Raw genomic sequence first — 17,312 nt, 5'->3', positions numbered from 1 at the left:
ACCCTCTTTACAAAAATTACTCAACATGGATCACAGTCAAATGTAAAATAAAATGTAAAACTATATAACCACCTTGAAGATAATAGGAGTGTTCAGATAATACTGGGTGTGACAATATGACACCAAAGGCACAGGACCAAAGGACTAATAAGTTGGATTTGACAAAACTTAAAAATGTCTGCTATGCAAAAGACATTGTCAAGAGAATAAAAAGACAAGTCACCAACTAGGAAAAACTATTTGCAAAAGACCTCTGATAAAAGACTATTACATAAAATATACCAACATAGAACTCAAAAGGAAAACAAACAACCCTATTAAAAATGGGCCAAAGACCTTAACAGACACTTCACCAAAGAAGGTTTACAGATGGCAAATAAGCATGTCAAAAGATGCTTATTTGAGTAATTTCACATCATATGTCATTAGGGAAACACAAATTAAAACAATGACACACTATTACGTACCTATCAGAAAGGCCAAAACACTGACAATACCAAATGCTGCAGATGATGTGGAATGACAGGAACTCACATTGATCAGCACTGAGAATGTAAAATTGTACAACTACATTTTTTTTTTTTTTGAGCTCTGTAGCTTGGTTCATCTCAACAAACTCATACATGCATGAATATCTATTCAGTTCATATACAGGTACTCTGAAGACAGTTTGATGATTTCTTACAAAACTGAACACACTCTTGGCATATGATACAGCAATTGCACTCTTGTTCAGCGTAGGTGGAAACTTACTTCACCAAAAAAAAAAAAAAAAAAAAAAAAAAAAAAAAAACTGCATATGGATGTTTACCAATGTTTTATTTAGAATTGCTGTAACTTAGAACCAACCAAGAAGTCTCTCAGTAGGTGAACAGATATATAACCTTATGTACATCTAGACACTAAATGGATTATAAATCATTAATAGAGCTTAACACTAAAAGAGCTGTTAAGCCACATAAAACACAAACTCTTAAGTATACAACACTAATTCAAAGAAGTCCATGTGAAAAGGGTATATCCTACATGATTCCAACCATATGACATATAGAAAAGGTCAACCTTTGGAGTCAAATAAAAGAAATAAAATAATTAAGTATAAGGGGCTGGGATGGAAAAAGAGGCAGAGGAATGAATAAATGGAGCACAGAGTATTTTCACTACCTTAAAAATCCTATGTATAATACCACAATGGTGAAAATATGCTATCATACATTTCTTTAAAGTAAAAAAAATGTATATCGCCTAGAATGAGACATAAAGTGAACTATAAATTTGGGGTGACAAAGATGTGGTAATACAGGTTCATCAGTTGTAAACAATATAATACTCTAATGGGAATATTAATAATGGAGAGGTTTTTGCACCCATAGAGACAGGACATACATGGAATATCTCTATCTTCCTCTTAATTTTGCTGTGAACTTATGGCAGCATACTAAATTTGCCATGTTGACTTTTGTTTGTAAAATAAGTGTATGTGGTGGATTAGTAGCTGAGGAATTGATATAGCAGCAGGAATTGATATAGTAGCAGGAATGAATATGCAGTGCAAGTTTCCATTTTCAGCCTTTACCAGTTACAGGACCTATAGATAAATAAATTGTAGATCTAGCTAAATGTGTGCTACCAAGAACACTGTATGTGGCAATTCTCTCAACTATACTTAGGTAGTTTAAAAGCTTAATTTCATTTGTAATATACACATGATGGTTTCCAAGGCATTTGTACGAAAATATCCTCATTATAACAATACAATTGGAGTTCATTTCTAAGCTTCCTCTTCTGCCCAAGGAATTCTATTTACATAAACAGTTTAAGAATTAAAGTCAAATAAACTGAAACTGGAAAAAAATTGTGAAAGTATATCACCAGCTTTCAAAACAAGTGAAACTTGAGATTATGACACTATAATTGAAAGAAACAACCTAAAATGGAACTACACACACATACACACACACACACTTCAAATATATACATTTCAATTATATATTATATATATTTCGATTATAAATGTACATATATTTCACTCCTGTGAACAAGAATTACATAAAAATAGCCTTATTTTTTTAATAGATGCTGAAACACTTTCACATCAGTTTCTATTGAAACTTACTAAATCCACAAAAACGGTAAAGTTTAATTTATAAATGATCTTAATATTCTATTTCTGTCAAAATATTTTATTAAAGTCGCAGGCAACTCTTTCAAAGAAGAAAAAACAAACCTCTTCTAGGCACAGTATAGAAACCCATCTGCTTAGAGGTGTTGGCTGGATATGGCAAATTACATCTGCAAGGCTAGGTGCAAGTGCTCCCTAATGAAACTCAGGATGTTGATTTTGACCCAAACACTCTAACAGATTGGATCTGGCTATAGTAGAGATCTTCTCTCTTTCCATGCAATTTAAATCAGATGACACATTTCAACAAACAGTCCCTTATTTTAACTTTAGAAGTCCATGTTAAGTATATAAAGAGCATTAAATCTATAATGATTACTCTTCTGGTTCATCTTATTAATCATTTCTGTTATGCTTTTCTTTCATTTTCTAAAAGTTCTTAATTATCAGGAATTCTTTTTCAAATATTTATTGACCTTAAAACTAAGTTTTTTTTTTTTTTTTTACTCTCCCATTCTCCATTCAGACACCCAAACGTATTTACTATGGACAGCTTTAAAACTTAATGCGGACTACAAGTATACAGTGAGCTATTCTGTGCCAGGTGCTATGCTAGATGATGGGAACAGAGCAATGAACAAGATAGATAAAGTTTTCTGTCTCTTCACCATAGTAATATAATTAGATGTTGAACAAAAACAATTTTAACGTAGGATAAGGGATGCACAGTGATAAGTAGGGTGCAATGAGAATACAGAATTGGGGAACCTGATAAATGAGAGACACTTTGCAGCCTGAAGTATGAGAAGGAAGCTTAGAGAAGAAATTAGAAAGGAGGTAGCCATGTTTGTAGTGTGATAAAGCCCTGTGATAGAACAGTTCTATGTTAGTCCAAAGAACACAGAAAAGTGTACAAGAGCTGCAGTTGGGCAATAGCATGCAACAGGAGAGTGTCAGGAAGTACTGCTCAGGGGCTGGGCAGGGCCAACTCTTGCTCGTCTTGTTAAAATACATTTATTTACCCCAAGACTGATAGTAAGCCATGAAAGGGATATCATTTTCAGACATCAAAAGTAAATTACTCTGCATGGAAAAGAGAAAAGAATATTGAAATTTCTTTGATCAGGAGATTAAAAAGGAAGAGAAAAGAGAAAGAGATCTCTTATAGCACAGATGCTAAGTAAGGGTTCAAAAGAACAAAAATATCTAGGAGACTAATTCCCATTTTAAAATTCATTTCATACAAAGTCCACCAGTACCACAGGTTACGTATAGGAGAACATCTTTAGCAAACCTACTCTATGTTATGCTTTTATGTGTCTCAATTTTTTTTTTTTTTTTGGTACAGGAGATTGAACTCAGGAGTACTTGAACACTGAGCCCCATACCCACCCCAAATTTGTATTTTATTTAGAGTCAGGGTCTCACTGAGTTGCAGTGAGCTATTGGAATAAAATTCATGTCTGTTTAACTTGTCTCAAAATATTGAGAAAGCTTTAAGGCAGCAATAAAAAGGTTGCATTTATTTATTTTTTTTCTGGGTACATTCACAATGATAATCTTGATTAATTTTTTAAATAATTAAATTTTGTGATCCATTTTCTACTTATGTCAAACAAATAAACATCATATACCAAAATATTTCCACCCAAATGAAAGATTAGAAATACACAACCTCAGTTACGTAGAAAATTATTCTTTGTGGTCCATTTCATTATGTTTCTAAAATACTTATTTCAAAGAACTACAATTTTAATAGCATTTAGAACTCCAAAATGATTATCCAGCAAACCCAAAAATAAAGACCAAAATAATTTCTCAGGAGGTATGAAGCAAAAAAAAAAAAAAAAAAAAAAAAAGGAAGGAGTAAAAGTTTAACCATATGCTATTCAAAAATATCAGAGTCAAGAGGGGATTGATACTGAAATTTTTAATGAACAAAGTTGTTTTCTATAGTTGAACACAAAAGAGTCATTTTCAAGTCCATTTTTGCTTCAGTATGATAAACTTCGTTTCTATTGCTTACAACTACAGAATATTAAGACTTATGTGTACCTAAGTTCCTTCCTTGCTCCTCTGGCTGTCTTATATAATCAACGTTAAAAATTAAAGATTTCCTGTATCAGTTCTTCATTTTCTATTCATCCTCAAGCCACCATCGTATGACTTGTATTAATATCATCATTCTAAAAGTATTGCAATAAGAAAAATTAGTGACCTAAAATTGTCAAGTTCTCTTGATACTTTTTAGTCCTCATCTTACTGAGCATCACTGCCACATTTACAAACGATCTAATCCTTTGTCTTCCTTAAGACTATTGCTTTGTGGGTCTTCCCCTACTTGACCTTTTATTTATTGTCTCCAACACATATTTCTTTCCTTTTCATCCCATAAATGTTAGTGCTTTCCCTTGTTATGGTGTGGTTATGAGGTGTCCCTCAAAAGTTCCTATTAACACAAGAATATTCAGAGATAAAATGATTAGATTATGAGAGTTGTTACCTTTGATATCAGTCCCTCTCCCTCCCTCCCTCCCTCCCTCTCCAATCCCATCCCTTTCTCCAGCTAACCCTGTCCTGCCATGAGCTGAGTAGCTTTCCTTTGATGGGTCCTTTCACCATGATTTGCTGCCTCATCTTGGGCCCAGAGCAATGGAATTGGCCATCTATGAACTGAGACCACTGAAACCATTAGCCCCAAATAAACTTTTTCTTCTTCAAGTTGTTCTTGTCAGGTACTTTTGGTTGCAGCAATGAAAAGGCTGACTAACATACCCTTGTTATAAGTGGATCATATTTAATTTGTCATCATATAAGTGATGTTCCTCTCATTTTTTTTTTCATATTTTCCTTGCTATCATTCTGTATTTGTAACAAGACCCTCTTTTGAGCTCTGGATCTGCATATGTAGCAACTCATCAGATCTATTTACCTAAATGTCCCCCAAGTATTACATAATGTACACCATTCCACCTTATACACCAAAACTGACGCTCTTCTTTTATTACTAATCATAATATTAACTAAATAACACAGTTACTCAAGCTAAGAAGCCCTGAGATACTCTTCATATTTTCTTCTCCTTCACTACTTATAACTACTCCAGTCACCAAGTTTGGACACTAATCTGCAAACCTCTTAAATATTTCTTTGTTCTACCCAAATTTATTTCCCAGTTACCACTATACTGGATCTGACACCCATATTTTATTCTAGATAATTTTAATAGCTAGCTGCAATATCTAATTAATTTCCATGACTGCAGTTTTTCTATCTTATCCCACCCTTCCACCTGTCCCCTGAACTTATTATAAAACATTTACTGAATAACAACAAGAAAAAGATGGAGATAAAATAATAGTATCAAAGTAGCAGACTAGAAAAGGGTGGGGGATTTAGACATTTCACATCTGGTCATACATGGATTACTGAAAATATTTATCTATATTCTGAAACCAGGAAAATTACAATGAGGGGGGAAAGCATTAAAAATCAAAAGAAACATGTGAATAAGAAACAATATACCAGCAAGTAAGACATCACAAATTTTTGTAATGTGGAAAAAGCACAAATAAAGAGCAAATAACTGAGAACATAACATGCTCAGGAACAATATGCTACATGCCATTAGTCCCTTAACAGGTTCCAATATTCAAAGTACATTTGAAAGAGAATGCAAGAGTTATACTGAAAGCAGGACCACCTGAAAACTAATAAAAAGGGAATATATACATCCTTTTACCATCTATGCACAGATATCACAATAAATAATAAATAAATTTACATATATATATGTTAAAGGATTATATGCTCAAATTTTATAAACATCCTTGAAAATGAGGAAAAATAAATTTATGGTCATTCATAACAAGTTAGTATTTATAATTTTTAAGTCCTAAAGAGGATTTGAATATTTTGAAATAATCTCTTTTCCTCAGGGTAGGTTTGGCCAATGAAAATAACCATATAGCTAAAAAGTTGTTTTACTTTATGTTTCATTTTTGCTTATACAGTCATCCTATATTCTCCTAAGGAGCATGAAAAATAAACTCTCTAAGTGTCTACTTGATTCTAGTCCTATCCATCTGGTATGTGATTTTTTTTTTAAGTTCAAAATAAACTAAGTTGTTATCTAACTTGGTTCTAAAAGAAAAAGAGAATATAATATTTTAAGCTCTAAAGATACAAACTTCTGTGTTCTTAAGCCATTCATAATGTATTTGAAGAACAAGATGAAAATAAAGTAATTTATCACATGAAAAGGTCAAGGTATAGCCCTTCACACAAAGGAATAATTTGTAGGAATAATGAGGATTTTAAATGACTGGTGAAAAGATAAACAATGGCGGGGAGTTCAAATCAATCCTTTATAAAATTCATTAGACAAAAGGAGGCAAAATATTCTCATAACATCATTTAAAAGTAATCACTAAGGGTTTCTATTTATAGCAACATAGTAGACACAGTGCCCTAGATGATCTTTTCAGTAAAACACAAAAGTGATGAGTATATAATTTTATTTATATATTACATATTATGGTTGAAATTTATATAGTTTATTTTACACACTGTGTCTCTTGGAAGTTCATTAATGAATCTCCCTAAAAAGGATTTTTAAGGTCAGAGACTGAGGTAAACAAAGTAAATGACTGAGCCACTTCAAGGGTGTTAAATTAAGCATCCGTATTCACAACTACCTTTGATTTAAGATAGTCCATTTGTAGTTCTGAAACTAATGGAACATAAAGCTAGTGTACAAATAGTTATAATGTTAATGATATCATAAATGAAAAAAGACTGTCCTATTTTTCTGCTCTCTATATGACTACCAGAAATATTAACTTTGAATAAAGGAAAAATTATAATCACAACCACAATTTAGCCATAATTTATAAAAGGCTGTAGCTTGAATTTTTATTATGTAGGTGTACAGAAATCTCTAACCAAGAATTTAGTTTCAAGTGATTCTGACCTTGTAATGGTTTAACATAGCAAAAGTAAATTCACACATCCACAAAAGGAATCTATCAGGCATTTCTTCAAAAAGATCCTATAGCAAAATTTCCAGTGAAAATAACCAAGAAAAAAAAAACTATAAGGAAAACATAAGTAATACTAGGTACAGCAGGCAAGACTCAGTAGATCATAACAACTTTTGCTCATGTACATATGAATAAAATAAAGCTGAAAATAGTCATAAGGCTATTTTTCTTAAAGAATCAAAATGAAAACCCTATTTATCATAGAAAATCTTAAATTCAATAAATAATAATGTACTATAAAGTTTCAAAGTAGGAAAACTAATTCATGGTTTTATACTTCAAAACATTATTGATGTCTGAGGAAAAACTGACTGGAAAAGGGCTAGAGATTACCTCAGAGCTCGGGCTATTCTTGATCTTGATTCAGGTGCTGGTACCATGTATGGGTTTACGTTATGAAAATCATTGAAAGTATACACTAAGTGCTACACATTTTTCTTTCTGAAATATTAGACTTCTATAAAAGTTTATACAAAACCCATGTACAACTTTAAGAGTAGATGAAATGAGTACAAAGAAAATTAATGAACTTGAGAAAAAGATTAATGAAACTAACCAGTCAAAATGCATCCCAGCAAGTAATGGATGTGTGTGTGTGTGTGTGTGTGTGTGTGTGTGTGTTTGTGTGTGTGTATGTGTGTAATTGTAGAACTCATAAAAAGACACCAATAGTAAAAATTTAAAACACAAAGACAAATTCTTAACATGGCCAGAAGGAAGGGACAAACTGGCTTCAAGGAAATGCAAAATGACAGTGGTCACTCAAGAGGCTAATGAAAAGCAAGAGTCAGAACAATAGCATCCATGAGGATGAAAACAACTATGAACAAGAAATACAAGAAGAAAAATATCTTTCAAAAAGGAAATCGAAATAAAGAGTCTCAAACAAACAAATTTAAAACTATGCTAACATCAGACCACCATATAAATGGATTCTAAAGGAAGTACCTGTAGCAAAAATTCAAATATCTGAACTAGTAAGAGGAAATGGCTGTGAAAAGAAACGAATACTATGTACCTGGCATAGGGGTCATCAAATAATAGCCTATGATGAAATCCAATCAACCATCAGATTTTGTCAAAAAAGTTTTACTGGAACACCATCATGCTGATTCATTGAGGTATTGTTTATAGCTGCTTCTTTACCACAAATTTTGAACAGTTGCAAAAGAAACTAAAAAATGAAAAATTTATTTACCTTATGATTCTTTACTGAAAAAGTTTTCTAACCCCTGAACCAGTTTTATCTGTGTGTGTGTGTGTGTGTATGTGTGAAACTAAACAACAATATTATAATATAATACTGATAACTTAATTTAACAAATTAAAAATGTATACTAGGGGGCTGGGGTTATGGCTCAGCGGTAGAGCACTCACGTAGCACATTCAAGGTCCTGGGTTCAATCCTCAGCACCACATAAAAGTAAATAAACAAAATGAATGCATTGTGTACAAATAAAAAATAAATATTTTTAAAAAGTATACTAATATTTCCAGTATTGCAGTTCCCTTTTTGAAAGGATATTAATTTCCAAAATCAAAAAAGTAATAACAGTGAAGGAATACTTTCAGATAAACCACAAAAAAGTGCAATTAAGATATATTAAAAAGAAAATCAGGGCTGGGGTTGTGGCTCAGCGGAGAGCACTCGCCTACCATGTGCAAGGCCCTGGGTTCAATCCGCAGCACCACATAATAACAAATAAATAAAGATATTGTTTCCGACTAAAACATAAATATTAAAAAAAAAACACTTAAAAAAAAGAAAGAAAATCTGTGAGAAACTAAAAAAACTAAAAAAAAAAAAAAAAAAAACCACTTAAAAAAATCAGTGAGAAACTAAAATGACAGCCCACAGAAAGGGAGAAAATAACTGCAAATTATATACCTCAAAGTAGTCTAGTATCCAGACATAAAAAAAAAAAAACTATTACAGCTTTAAAAAGCCAAATAACACAACTTGAAAATGGACAAAACTTGAACAGAAAAAAAAAATACTTCAATAAAACGATATACAAATGACCAATAAGCACATAAAAAGATGATCAAAATCACTAGTCACTAAGAAGATACAAATCAAAACCATGTGATACTACTTCACAGCACTTAGGATGGCTAGAACTAAAGCAACAAAAGAGATAATTACAAATGGTGACAAAGATATGGACAAATTAGAACCCTAATGTATAATCACAGTAATTGTAAAATGGTACAGACAAGTTGGTCAACACTGGCAATTTCTCAAAAGCTTAATCATAAGAGTCACCATATTACCCAACACTCCCCCCTAACTAGAAATATACCTAATTTCTATAATAAGAATAATTCTATGACATCTGCATTATATTTTAAAAATATGTTCCATGTCTATGGTTGTATTTTAATAAAAATCCAGGGACAGTTATTTTAATCTTACAAAAGTTGCAGAGTTTGAAAAAAAAATAGAGAGCATTCCACAACTCACTTCGAAAGATGAATATAACCTTGATACTCTATACAACAGCTGTTGTAATATAGAATTCCTAAAAACCAAAAGAAAATAGAAAAGAATGAAGTATATCAAAGGTATTAGAGAAAGGATCCTTCTATCAAGCCAAGAACTACACACAAAGAAAAAAAAAAAGTTGTCTTTAACCATTAGAATTCTATGATTTTTTATGATAATGATATTCACATTGTAAAGGACCAACACTAATATGTAGCAGTAAATCCTTTTTATTTCTTATGTGAAAAATGGATTTTAATGAAAATTTCAGAAAGGAAAGAGAAATTAACAACAAAGTTGGAGTCAGTAATTGCATAGGCTGTCTACTCTTCAGTGAGATAGTACCTACAATAATTTGAATGACATCAGGATTCATATATTTACACCCTAATAATATGAACAAGGTGTTGACCCATTTAGCACTGTAAAAAATTTGAGCCTTGTTATTAAAATATAGAGTCACATTATTTACTTTGTGACTCAAAACTTTCTAAGGTTCACATTTTGTTTGAAATGAATATGTCAAAGTTCAAAAGGGTATATATTTTCAACATAAAACACTACAATGTAAAAAAAATCAAGAATGTACTGAGAAAAGAACCATGGTTCCAATCACTGCACAATCATCTACTTTGTAAATGATTAGTTTAAAATTATATTATGCTTGATATAAATATTAATTTCACTACTCATGTATAATATATTCATTCATAACTCAAGTGGCTTTGATTAAGATCAACCCTTATAATTCTTAGTTCAGCAAACACAAAAAACACAACTTTCTTCAAGTTAAATTTAACAATTACATTATACTGCACAGGTACTTTAATAGACAATTCAATTTTATGTATAAATATCTGACTATGACTAAAAGGTATTAATGTCAATAAAAGACATCAGTCAAGAAAATCTTTCAACAAGAAGCCTGACTTACATATATACTGATGAAGTAAAAGAAACCTAAAAATATCAGTAAAAAAATGTTAATCCTGGGAAGATTTTTTTTTAAAACATACCTTCTTCCAGAATAGGTCGTGGGATAACAAATGGAATTTCCTGAAGAGGTTCCATATATTTGTGACCAGCACTGATAATCTTAATTTGAGGCAAACAGAGGACAAGTGTTCCTGGCATGCTGGTTTGTCCATGGTACCAACTTCTTACACTTCCAGGAATATCACCAGATACAATTGTACTTGGGGAAGGCAGGCTATCATTTGGAATGAAGACACAACAAGACTGAACTTCAAGCTAGAAAAGCAAAGCAGAATTAAAATATGTGTATCAGACCAAACATTCCTTGAAAACCTAATATTGCTATCAGAATAAATAGGCAAACCAAAAATTAAATGTGTCCTACATGTCTCTATGAGTTATATTTTAGTCAACAAACACTTGAAAGGCTATTATTTTCATGCTATAAACTTGATCAAAAGCACCCAGTAAATGACATGAAAATAAAACTGCCCTTCTACAATTCTTTCCAAGAAACATGATTCAGTTACATAAATGTTCTGGCAAAAAAGGTGAGAAAATTCTCTTTCTCTTGCAGTTCATTACACTCTGTTAACACCAACAGATAGAAAATAAAAACTATTTCTATATGAATTGGGCCCTAACACTATTACTTTTCTTATAGTTTAGTAACTATAAGAAAAAATGTTTAAAACATTCAACTAATAGCTCAAGACAATCATTAAAGAACTCAGTTATAGGGGCTGGACTGTGGCTCAGTGGTAGAGTGCTCATCTGGCACGTGCAAGGCACTGGGTTCAATCCTCAGCACCACATAAAATAAATAAATAAATAGATTTTTTTTAAAGAATACAATTATACCACATATTTTCATATACACAGATTCAAGTGTATATATATGTATACATAGTATATCATATTTATCATATAAAGTGGATATATAAGTCTATAGAAGACGACTTGAAAATCACTTTCTTGATTAGTTCATTCTTAAATTATTACTTCAATTGTGATTTTATATGAAATTTTTATGCTCCCTTTCCAACCCTCACAGGCCATTAAGACTGTGCAAACACAAATCAAAAAATGAGTTTGAGTTCCTAATTCAGAAGCAACAGATTAAAATCTACTAGTCTTAGCTCTTACAAAGCAATAGTTGCTCAAATTTTATTAAATTGCCCCACTAGCCTAGCATATTTTCATTATTTGTTAAGCAAATACAAACTATAACTCTGACTTCAGAAACTATTTGGCATTCAAATGTGATACTTAATTTATGAAATACTTAAATTATGAAATACTTTTGCTTTATAAATGCTTGGATACTCTAAGTTTCAAAGACACTATTTTATAAAATATAACTAAAGATAGAGTAATATTCCCTTTCTAAGGGTTAACAGACTCCTTAGTGAGAATATAATCACATGTAACAGGTTTAGAATTCCTTGATATGATAAACAATTTTACAGCCCATAAATAAGCAAACCTATTTGTGCTCACTTCACATATATGGCCAAAGATAAACTAATGAATTCAGTGAAGAAAAAGACACATAAAATTTTACAAAACTAAATATATTGGTTCATATAAGCTCATTATTTTAATTCTAGAATTTTATCTTGCAGCTTTGAAGATATAAGTATGTGTATTAAATAGTTGATTTGTTTAAAATCACAACATATTTTATTCATTATGATATGTCTGTATTATCTTAGATATAATCAATTCATATAGATACTGATGCTATGTTGAAAATGCTCTGAACAACTTGAGGTCATTGGTTTAATTTGCTATAATTTACAAACATACACATCTGTGTCTGTAGAAACAAATTTTAATTAGCCAAATTTTTGAAAACCATAAAACATTACAAATTCCACTAAATCAAAATTCAAATTTTTCCATCAAATTTAAACAATCTGAACTATATAAATAAAATCAATAGCATGCTGGCATGAGCTAAGCAAAGACTCTAAATGATAAACATTCTAAATACAATATATGTTGTCAGGATTCCTTTTATGGTAAGAATCAAAACATAGATATATCCAAATTGTTCAAAATTATTATAAAGTTACATCTATGATATATACTGAAGTTATCATATAAATCTTTTTACACTTTTAAAATAACTGTTAAACTGTATGTCTAAATTGTAGTTTTAATGTAAAATCTTGAGTGATTTATAGTACTGAATATAAATCTGCAGCAGTAAATTTTACATTAATGTAAGGATCTGACAATCCAAGGGAAAGAAAATGAAGTAATCTGCCAGTAAGAAGTCCTCAAGCTGGGGGTCAGATCATGTTCATGGAAACCATCTGGTTGGGACCCTCTGAGCCACACCAAACACAAATGATCTTTTAAAAAAATATCCTATTCATTAATGCATCACAGCTGCACTGAGTGTTACTTCATTTTTCCATGGCAACATCCTTTCTGTTTCAAGGATCTTGTTTCAGTTTTGGTAGCAACGTGCTCTTTTGCCAATATTGAACACATTCATGTGTTAAAGTGAAGGGATTATTACAAATTTTTGAAGTAGAATCGCCTCTATTTTGATTCCTATTAGGTCAAGGGCTACATATCTGAAGTATCACATACTGAGGATAAAGTAATAAAGTAAAAACTATTTGGTATTTTTACGTTACTGAAAGACCTTGACTTAAAGTTTAAAGTTTATGTACCAGTGGAAAAGACCTATGTCATTGTGTTTCTCCTCCACCCTATATGTGAAGTTTGGAAACCAGCTTTTGCTTTTTTTTCCCCCCTGTGCTCTATAATTGGGTTGCAAACCAGTTTTAAAAAGCAGAGGATAAGTTTCAATTACAAATTTGTAATTTCAAATTACAAAAAGTTTTCTTTTTCTTACTTTTCTTTTTACTTTTTTTTCTGGTACTTTGAATTGAACCTAGAGTCTCTTGAATGCTGAGCACTCTACCACTGAGAAACATTGTGAACCAGTAATCAGAAAATCTTAATTAGTCACTGGCCATCATGAAAAAATACTTCATTTGTAAATGTTGCTTATGCTGTATCATATTTCCACCCTTGTAAATAACATTACTGTTTTCTATTCCCAAATAAGATATTGCTTTTTATATAAAATCTGAAATTTTAGTTGCAATTATATTTTGCAAAATTTCTAGAGAATAAGATATTGTCTACATAAATGTATTTCATACATCAAGGAATAATTTCAAATGAGAAAAATAAACATCAGAGTTTGTAGTTCATTCATATTTTTCTTTTATTCAAAGATTTTTTTAATATCTACCATGAACTAGGGTGAAAGTCAGGTATACAGAAACAAAAGACATACTGCAGTTCTCAAAGAGACTAAAATAAGAGTTTTCAGTATTAATTTCCTTACAAAATTTCTCATTAGAAAGTAAGTTCTAGGTAGTCAAATTACTAGCCTATTTTGTTCTCTCTATAGTATTAGTAATTGTTCAGGTATGTAGCCTGTACTAAATATTCAAAAAAATAATTGTTAAATAAGTGAACATGATTATTAAAATCATCAGATATTAAAATAATTGCTTCTTGCATGTTGTTCATAATTTCATTCTATAGAAGCAAGGTCTAATAAGGTAGTTAATTACACTGACTTGTCAGTCAGATGTGTTCAAAAACTCCAGATACAGAACCTTTCACAAATCTCTCTGACTTCATTTCCTCATCTATAATTTCAGGATATCATGGCATTGGTATAAATATTTAATGTGATAAATATCACCTAAACATTTTCAAAGTAAATATAGTCAATAAACAAACACTAAGCACCTATTATTTGTCATATTCAATATCCTGGCCTTCATAGATTTACAAAAGATGTTCGCAGTGCATTTAAAAATGCTGCTGATGGGCTGGGGTTATGGCTCAGTAGCAAAGCACTTGCCTAGCACATGTGAGGCACTGGGTTCAATCCTCAGCATCACATAAAAATAAATAAATAAACAAACAAACAAATAAATAAAGGTATTGTGTCCATCTACTGCTAAACATACTTTTTAAAAAATGTTGTTGATCATCAATGTTTGTGGGGGCTTCCAAAATAAGCATTATTACATTTATAGTACAACAAGTATATAAAACTAACCCAAATCATGTATCCTAGTTGAAAATATTTCAATGTATTATGAAAATATTTTGGGTAAGAAATCTAAATATAGTCATCTTGAGGTCTACATTTAAAAATCCTCAAAATGAACCTTTGTTATCTTACTTTCCAGAGTGATTATTATAAATCAGTTTATGATAAAAAAAAACTTTTCCCATAAAAATCTGTCAAGGGAAGACACGAAAAATTTCCTACATTTCAATTCCAGACTTCCTCCTTCTAACAAATTACCACACAATGGCTGTTACTTGTTCAATGATTATAAATAAGAATGTAAGTCTCTACAAAACTGCCAGCATTAAATGTTTAAAAAACTTGCTTTTATAATTAATATGACTAACAGTTCATCTGTCTGGCCTGAAATATCTACTCCTATTTGATGCTGAAAATAATTCAGGCAAGCAACATGATTACTTCATTACTGGTCAGGCTCCAGAAGAAATTTCCTAGGAGAGAGAATTCAATTGGCCAAGCTTAACTGGTTATGGTGCTTTGCTTGAGTCACTCTGACACTCGAATCAGAATAACACAAAATATGGGAAGTAATCCCCTAAAAGAATAACAGAATTACTATGAAGAGATCAAGGTAGATTGGAGACTACTAAATATCCAAAACAAATGAACAAATAAATGCTAAAAACCCAGAAACGGCTACAGAATAGTAAGGCAATGACATAAACTTCAATGTATATGACCAAAAAATGAAACAAAAATTTTAAAAAAATAAAAACTGAACTTGGCAAGAAGAAATAAAATATTGTTCTTTCTTTGTGAATTCAAGGCCAGAACATTTTAATTTTATCAACTTCATGTCACTGCTTATTATAGGTCTGTAGAATAACTATGTAGCCTTTTGAGTTTAATAGATAGGATTTTTGCTGATGAGCAGATAGAGAATAATTGCAAAGAATGAATTCATGACAATCTATTGTTAAAAGCCCCCCAAACAAAATTCACATAAAAAGACTATCTTAAGACCACATGTATTATTACAAAATAATCCATTATAATTAAGTATGAAAGTTCTATCTTCTCTCTTAAAAACAGTTTATAGCAAATATTGCTAATATCTTTATACAAGTTTTTCTATCTTTAGTGGAAGGGAATATTCTTAGTAATTACCAACTTTGGCCCCCAAATGAACTCTGATCCCAAACACGTTCACTTGTTCAAACTTCCAACTGAAAGAATAATCCTTTGATGACTTTAAGATATGATATTGTTTTATCTGATGACAACTTCATGTTTTTCTGTTTTACCTTTTGGTTCACAAAACATCTTGGAAAATGGACAGTATTTTTCCAAAAACTCAAGAATGTTTGAGTCTAGATTTTAAGTATTTAATCAGAATCTACTTTATCTCTTTTTTCCCCAAGAAAACAGTATATTGTGAATAAATTTAACGAAAGATGTGAAAGACCTCTACAATGAAAATTACAACACGCTAAAGAAAGAAATTAAAGAAGATCTTACAAAATGGAAAGATCTACCTTGTTCTTGGATAGGCAGAATTAATATTATCAAAATGACCATACTACCAAAAGCACTATACAGATTCAATGCAATCCCAATAAAAATTCCAATGACATTCCATATATAAATAGAAAAAGCAATCAGGAAATTCAAGTCGAAAAATAAGAGACCCAGAATAGCCAAAGCAATACTTAGCAAGAAGAGGAGTAAAGCTAGTGGCATCACTATTCCAGACCTTAAAACAGCTGGTATTGGCACCAAAATAGAACTGTAGACCAATGGTACAGAATAGAGGACACAGAGTCTAGCCCACATAACTACAGTTATCATCTTATAGTAGACAAAGGCGCCAAAAACGATATTGGAGAAAAGATAGCCTCTTCAACAAATGGTGCTGGGAAAACTGGACATCCAAAATAACAAAATGAAAATAAACCTCTCTCTCTCTCACCATGCACAAAACTCAAAGTGGATCAAGGACCTAGGAATTAAACCAAAGACCTTGCTCCTAATGGAAGAAAAAGTAGGCAAAATCTCTATCATGTCGGATTAGGTCCAAAATTATTAACAAGACTCATATAGCGCAAAACTTAAAACCAAAAATCAATAAATGGGATGAATTCAAACTAAAAAGCTTCTTTTCAGCCAAAGAAACAATCAGTGAGGTGAATAGAGAGCCTACTGAATGGGAGCAAACCTTTACCACAAGCACATCACATAGAGCACTAATCTCTAGGATTTATAAAGCACTCAAAAACCTTAACACCAAAAAAAAAAAAAACCCCAAATAACCCAATCAATAAATGGGCCAAGGAACTGAACAGACACTTCTCAGAAAAGGATATACAATCAACCAATAAACATATGAAAAAAATGTTCAACATTTCTAGTAATTAGAGAAATGCAAATTAAAACTTCTCTAAGATTTCATCTCATTCCAATCAGAATGGCAGCTAACAAGAATACAAACAAAAATAGGTGTTGGCAAGGATGTAGGGAAAAAGACACATTCATACATTGCTGGTGGGACTGCAAATTGGTGCAGCCAATCTGGAAAGCAGTATGGAGATTCCTTGGAAACTTGAAATGGAA

At 31.3% G+C, this 17,312-nt stretch overlaps 1 protein-coding gene across 9 annotated transcripts in view; it reads right to left on the bottom strand.

Annotated features, from left to right (window-relative positions):
• VPS13B (vacuolar protein sorting 13 homolog B) overlaps window positions 1-17,312 on the bottom strand; it is a 753,213-nt gene that overhangs the window by 403,504 nt on the left and 332,397 nt on the right. For all 9 annotated transcript variants that reach the window (XR_014018703.1, XM_081265611.1, XM_081265610.1 and 6 more), the window contains one exon: window positions 10,666-10,900. Coding sequence is in view for 8 of the 9 variants with exons in the window: in XM_081265611.1 (XP_081121737.1) it covers window positions 10,666-10,900 (235 nt within the window). In the remaining variant the exon portion in view is untranslated. The remainder of the gene's footprint in view (window positions 1-10,665; window positions 10,901-17,312) is intronic.

The sequence above is a fragment of the Spermophilus citellus genome (genome assembly GCF_964194105.1).
Source record: "Spermophilus citellus genome assembly, chromosome: 14".
Taxonomy (NCBI): domain Eukaryota; kingdom Metazoa; phylum Chordata; class Mammalia; order Rodentia; family Sciuridae; genus Spermophilus; species Spermophilus citellus.
This window is presented reverse-complemented; position numbering and strand designations above follow the sequence as displayed.